The sequence below is a fragment of the Ranitomeya variabilis genome, chromosome 3, assembly GCF_051348905.1.
Source record: "Ranitomeya variabilis isolate aRanVar5 chromosome 3, aRanVar5.hap1, whole genome shotgun sequence".
NCBI lineage: Eukaryota > Metazoa > Chordata > Amphibia > Anura > Dendrobatidae > Ranitomeya > Ranitomeya variabilis.
The window spans coordinates 80,635,043-80,642,318 of NC_135234.1; the positions used below are offsets into that span (position 1 = coordinate 80,635,043).

The following is a 7,276-nucleotide window of genomic DNA, read 5'->3' on the forward strand; positions in this document are numbered from 1 at the left end:
GTTTTTAAAAGCCTCAGGTATCTTTTGCATGTGTTTAGAGTTAATTAGTTGATTCAGAAGATTAGGGTAATAGGTCATTTAGAGAACCTTTTCTTGATATGCTAATTTATTGAGACAGGTTTTTTGGGTTATCAGGAGTTGTATGCCAAAATCATCAGTATTAAAACAATAAAAGACCTGACAAATTTCAGTTGGTGGATAATGAATCTATAATATATGAAAGTTTAATTGTAATCATTACATTATGGTAAATAATGAAATTTAACACTATATGCTAATTTTTTGAGAAGGACCTGTATATTGCACAGTGACGTAGTATATAACACAACCTATGTAGTATATAACAGAGCTATGTAGTATGTAACACAGCGTACGTAGTATATAGCAGAGCTACGTAGTATATAACACAGCCACATAGTATATCACATAGCCACGTAGAATACTGTAGAGGCACGCAGTATATTGCATAGCTACATAGTATATTGCACAGCCACGTAGTATATAACAGAGCCACGTAGTATATTGCACAGTCACGTAGTATATTGGACAGTCACGTTGTATATTGCCCAGCTACATAGTATATAACACAGAGCACGTAGTATATTGGACAGTCACGTTGTATATAGCACAGCCCACGGAGTATATAGCACAGAGATGTAGTATATAACAGAACCTACACAGCCACATAGTATATTGCACAGCTACGTAGTATATAACACAGAGCACGTAGTATTTTGGACAGTCACGTTGTATATTGCACAGTTACGCTGTATATTGCCCAGCTACATAGTATATAGCACAGAGATGTAGTATATAACAGAGGCTACACAGTATGTAACACAGCCCACGTAGTATATAGCAATGTGGGCACTATATGCGTGGTTAAAAAAGACTTAAAATAAAAAATAAACATATACTCACCTTCCGAAGGCCCCTTGAAGTCCTGGCGCCTGTGTGCAGTGCACGCGGCAGCTTCCGGTCCCAGGGTTGGTATGAGTGCAGGACCTGTGATGACGTCGGTCACATGACCGTGACGTCATGGCAGGTCCTTCTCGCATAACATCCTTGGCACCGAAACCTGCCGCTTGCACGGCCGAGGACAGCGCGGAGTCAGATGGTGAGAATAACCATTTTTTTTTTTTTTTAATTATTATTTGTAACATTAGATCTTTTTACTATTGATGCTGCATACGCAGCACCAATAGTAAAAAGTTGGTCACCCAGGGTTAATAGCTGTGTTAACGGAGTGCGTTACACCGCGGTCCGTTAACGCTGGCATTAACCCTGTGTGAGCGCCCAGCGCTGACTGCAGGGCAGTAAAGCAGCAGCCATTTCGCTGCCAGACTACGGCCGTCACTGATTGGTCGTGGCAATGGTCGTGGGCCTTTTGCCATGACCAATCAGCGACTTGGATGTCCATGACAGACAGAGGCCGCAACCAATGAATATCCGTGACAGACAGACAGAAGGACAGACAGAAAGACGAAAGTGACCCTTAGACAATTATATAGTAGATATGCTCCAGTTATTCAGCCTAAAGTATAACAGATGACCCTTGATAGGCTGCGATCCCTACCATGATCCCTACCATGAAAATGCAACAAAAATGCAATGTGTGAACATAAGGTACCGTCACACTAAACGACTTTATAACGATATCGCTAGCGATCCGTGACGTTGCAGCGTCCTCGCTAGCGATATCGTTTAGTTTGACACGCAGCAGCGATCAGGATCCTGCTGTGATGTCGCTGGTCGCTGAATAAAGTCCAGAACTTTATTTGGTCGTTTGATCGCTGTGTATCGTTGTGTTTGACACCAAATGCAACGATACCAGCGATATTTTACACTGGTAACCAGGGTAAACATCGGGTAACTAAGCGCGGGGCCGCGCTTAGTAACCCGATGTTTACCCTGGTTACCAGCGTAAAATGTAAAAAAAACAAACAGCACATACTCACATTGCGTCCCCTGCAGTCTGCTTCCTCCTCTGACTCAGCGCCGCAAAGTGAAAGTGAAAGCAGCACAGCGGTGACGTCACCGCTCTGCTCTCACTGTACGGCGCTCAGTCAGTCAGGAAGTGGACGCAGGGGGACGTGAATGTAAGTATGTGCTGTTTGTTTTTTTTAGATTTTACGCTGGTAACCAGGGTAAACATCGGGTTACTAAGCGCGGCCCTGCGCTTAGTTACCCGATGTTTACCCTGGTTACCAGGGGACCTCGGCATCGTTGATCGCTGGAGAGCGGTCTGTGTGACAGCTCTCCAGCGATCAAACAGCGACGCTGCAGCGATCGGCATCGTTGTCGTTATCGCTGCAGCGTCGCTTAATGTGACGGTACCTATAGTCTAGGACTGCAGTTAGGGACCTCAGGTGTGAAGCAGCACTCCAGCACTGGTGGCTTTAAAGACGTGTGAGCACAAGGCAGATACACAGCAGACAGATAGTCAGTCATTGTGCCATCTGTGTGCACAGCAATAAATGAAATACGAAAATGGTAGCCAGCAGTCTTGTCCATTATGAGACCAGGCGCCATGTTTATCCACATAAGGGGTCTAATTCCAAGAGAAAAATCATTCAGAACATTTCTGCAGAAACCTTACAATGAGGCAGAGCCGCCGTGCCAAACCTCAACTTCCACCTGGGCGGCTTCCACATCCTTACTCAACCACAACAGGCAGGCAGTCCGCCTCCAAGACTAAAGGTACCGTCACACTAGGCGATATCGCCAGCAATCCGTGACGTTGCAGCGACCTGGATGGCGATATCGCTGTATTTGACACGCAGCAGCGATCTGGATCCCGCTGTGAAATTGCTGGTCGCTGCTAGAAGGTCTGCACATTATTTGGTCGCTAGGTCGCCGTGTATCGCCGTGTTTGACAGCAAAAGCGACGATACCAGCGATATTTTACACTGGTAACCAGGGTAAACATCGGGTTACTAAGCGCAGGGCCGCGCTTAGTAACCCGATGTTTACCCTGGTTACCAGCGTAAAAGTTAAAAAAACAAACAGCACATACTCACCTGCGCGTCCCCCAGCCTCTGCTTCCTGACACTAAAGCGCCGGCCCTAAACTGAAAGTGAAAGCAACAGCGGTGACGTCACCGCTCTGCTGTTAGGGCCGGAGCTCAGTCAGCGTCAGGATGCAGAGGCTGGGGGACGCGCAGGTGAGCATGTGCTGTTTGTTTTTTTAACTTTTACGCTGGTAACCAGGGTAAACATCGGGTTACTAAGCGCGGCCCTGCGCTTAGCAACCCGATGTTTACCCTGGTTACCCGGGGACCTCGGCATCGCTGGTCGCTGGAGAGCGGTCTGTGTGACAGCTCTCCAGCGACCACACAGCGACGCTGCAGCGATCGGCATTGCTGTCGCTATCGCTGCAGCGTCGCTTAGTGTGACGGTACCTTAAGGTGCCAGGCTGGCGGCCCCCGGGACATGAGAGGCTGGCGGCCCCCGGGACATGAGAGGCTGGCGGCCCCCGGGACATGAGAGGCTGGCGGCCCCCGGGACATGAGAGGCTGGCGGCCCCCGGGACATGAGAGGCTGGCGGCCCCCGGGACATGAGAGGCTGGCGGCCCCCGGGACATGAGTTACCCATCAGAGCCGGGAGCTTCATCTCTACACACACAAGGACGGAGGCCGCAGCACCAATGTCTCGGGGCGATTTCGCAATAATGAGGATATTACTCAGTGGGCGACTCCTAACACTTTCTAACAACGTGTTAATGATTCCATTCAGTGACATTTCTTGTGCCCATGAAGAAAAGCTTATGGGATTCATGGCCTCATGTGGGGTCAGTGGGCTCCTACACATCAGCTATGAGCACAAGTCCATCATCTGGTGCCCCCTCCCAAGAGACGTGACAGAGCAGCACACCACCACCGCACAATGCCGCATCTACTGATCGAGTGATATCTGTGTCACACCAGTAATTAGATCACATCCTTACTGGTTAGAGGGGACAATTCTGCCTCGTCTGGGGTCCCAGATATCCCACTCCTGGCCCCAGCTGTACATCACCAGCATTTTCTGAGATTCTGATCCAAAAAGTCCTTAAATCAGACATTAGCCAGTATTTGATGAAACATTATAAGGGTATGTGTCCACGTTCAGGTTTGCTTCAGGCTTTGGTCAGGATTTTATGCAGGTAAAATCCTGACCAAAAATGCACCTGTGGTCACTGGCAGGTCACCTGCGGTGTTCCTGCGTGTTTTCCTCATTGTAGCAACATGCTGCGTTCTGAAAAAACGCACCGCATGTGCGTTTTTGCGGGAATTCCACATGCGTTTTTTAATGCACAGTGGAGACAGGATTTCATTAAATCCCCTCCACTATGCTGTAACATCTGGACGCTGCGTTTTTGACGCTGCGGCTCAGCGCTGCGTCAAAAACGCAGCGTTTCCTGAACGTGGACACATACCCTTATGTAGTTGTAGGTTGTCAGCCATCACCTGTTCTACACTTGTACTCCATAACATATTGTGTGCTCCCACAGTTTCCCTCACTGACACAGCAATTTTCACTTTGGCAAAAGGGCAAGCAACATGGACGACACGGGAAACAATTCATGGCGACGATCCGGGGCACAGGCCAGCAGGGCTCCGCTCACATCTGTATAGGAGGCTCAGACGTAAAGAGATTCTCTGGGCAAAAGATACTGGGACAGGTCCTGTCAGACGGTGGTCCGACCCCCCACCAATCAGCGGCTATCCTCCTGAACAGAAGCGGACGTGCAGCGCTGCTCCACACAATGTCTACCTCTGGATGACGGCGGCGATGCTGGCAACTAATCGGTGGGGATGGCGGGTGTTGGACTCCGACCTATAAAAAGGTTTGGGCACCATATCATCTGCCTGAAGAACACCTTTACGGGGTCACTCCATTATAGTCGATGGGGTCTGTTGTCCACCGCTGAGGTTTGCGATGCGACAGACTTGGCACTTTCGTATTCCTGCTCTTATGTCAGAAATTAAAGGCGTTAAGAGATTATCACCTACCAGCAGCTGATCAGTGTCCGACCCTCCGAGACCCGCACCAGTAGGTAGGACAGAAATTGTTTATCCCAGTTACAAAATTACCCGGCAGGTCAGACGTCCACCTGACTCCATTCATTCTCTATGGGCAGGAGGGGGGTTTCAAGGAAAAAGCGCCATGTGCCGGGGACGGACGGAGCCGTGGTCGCACATGCGCACAGGGGACGGACGGAGCCGTGGTCGCACATGCGCACAGGGGACGGACGGCGCCGTGGTCGCACATGCGCACAGGGGACGGACGGAGCCGTGGTCGCACATGCGCACAGGGGACGGACGGAGCCGTGGTCGCACATGCGCACAGGGGACGGACGGAGCCGTGGTCGCACATGCGCACAGGGGACGGACGGAGCCGTGGTCGCACATGCGCACAGGGGACGGACGGAGCCGTGGTCGCACATGCGCACAGGGGACGGACGGAGCCGTGGTCGCACATGCGCACAGGGGACGGACGGAGCGGCGGTCGCACATGCGCACAGGGGACGGACGGAGCGGCGCTCGCACATGCGCGGGGGGACGGACGGAGCCGTGGTCGCACATGCGCACAGGGGACGGATGGAGCGGCGCTCGCACATGCGCGGGGGGACGGACGGAGCGGCGCTCGCACATGCGCGGGGGGACGGACGGAGCGATGGTCGCACATGCGTGGGGGGGTGGATGGAGCGATGGTCGCACATGCGTGGGGGGGTGGATGAAGCGATGGTCGCACATGCGTGGGGGGGTGGATGGAGCGATGGTCGCACATGCGTGGGGGGGTGGATGGAGCGATGGTCGCACATGCGCAGGGGATGGACGGAGCGGTGGTCGCACATGCGCAGGGGATAGATGGAGTGGTGGTCACACATGCGCAGGGGAGAAACGGAGCGGCTGTCGCACATGAGCACTGTGGCGCCAGCCTACCAGAGATATAAGCGCTCAGCAATGGTGGTCCCAGTGGTCGGACCCCACCGATCAGTAGACTGTCCCCCGATCAGTAGCGGATTTTCTCACCGGACCACCCCTGTAATAAGGGCAGTGCCCAGAGACTCGGCCGACCTCCCGTCCCCTGCTCTGATCCCGGCACCTACCTACAGAGTCGTCGTCCTCCCGGTCGGAGCTCAGGTAGCCGTTGCTGCTCCTCTCCGGGGAGCTGTGTCTGGGGGAGTCCTCCCGGGGCACACAGAGCCAGTCCCTGCGGGGCCCCTCCAGGCTGCGGAGCAGGTTCCCCAGCACGAAGCTGTGGGTGGAGCCGTCGTCATCCTCGTAGTCCGGGTCTGGGACCGGCGGCTGGGCGATGACCGGCGGTGGTGGAGGCGGCGGTACGAGGTTCCGGTAGGACACCCGCTTCGGGGGCGGCGGCGGGGGCACCTTGCTGCGCTGCAGGGGCACCGGCTTCTGCTGCCGGGACAGGGCGCTCTCCAGGTAGGCGACTTTAAACTTCTCCTCGGCCAGGACCTGTTGCAGCCGGCGGAGGTTCTCCTTGCAGCGCTCCAACTCCTGCCGCATGTCCTCCGCCGAGCTGAGCTGCATCACCGGGGCCACTTCACCGGGGAACTCCACCCGCCAGTGCTGCTCAAATTCCCGGGGGTCCCACATCATATCCGCACCTGAGGCCAGTGAGCAGGGAGGGTCCGCCGGGGGCAGCCGCTGCTGTCAGTGTCCCGGCTCAGGCAGCTCCTTCTCCCGGTCACACGGAGCTCATCATCCACACTGCAAACTTTCTCCCAAGGCTTCCGCCTGCTGGGCGGGGCTACTGCCAGTGACGTCATCACCTGGCCACCGTCCTGGTAGAGGGGCGGGGCCAGGTCAGACCTGACTCCTGAGCTGTCAGTCAGTGGTGTCCGCTGCCCTGTGCGCTGCCAGAGACCCGGCCAGAGACTGACAGCCTCCTACCCTCAGTGTGCTGCATTATTTGGTGACTAAGGCTATGTGCACACGTAGGAAAAGTGGTGCAGAATTTTCTGCACAAAGTCCTCATCTCCTGGCAGAATCTGCAGCCGCGGATTTGCTGCGGAATTGATGACATGCACTTCTTTGAAATCCGCAGCAATTCCGCACTGATTTTAATGCACCATCTGCACAGCTATTTTTTTCCCATAGAATAACATTATACTGTACATCGCAGTGCGGATCTGCAGCATTTCTGCGCGGAGAAATCCGCATCGTGTGCACATAGCCTAAAGGAAAACATAAATCTTCAACTCTCAAGTGTTTATTTTCATCTGTTGCAGTGAGCATAATACCCAAACAACTCAAATTGTGCAAAAATA

The 7,276-nt window shown here is 53.3% G+C and overlaps 1 protein-coding gene across 2 annotated transcripts in view; it reads right to left on the reverse strand.

Moving 5' to 3' along the window:
- The window catches only part of ABR (ABR activator of RhoGEF and GTPase), a 430,921-nt gene extending 424,172 nt beyond the window's left edge, over window positions 1-6,749 (reverse strand). Inside the window, exon 1 of one of the 2 annotated variants that reach the window (XM_077294251.1) lies at window positions 6,095-6,749. In XM_077294251.1, coding sequence (XP_077150366.1) covers window positions 6,095-6,605 — 511 coding nt within the window. In that variant the 5' untranslated portion in view covers window positions 6,606-6,749. The remainder of the gene's footprint in view (window positions 1-6,094) is intronic. The other variant, XM_077294253.1, reaches the window with a different exon arrangement.
- Window positions 6,750-7,276: the final 527 nt, after the last annotated feature.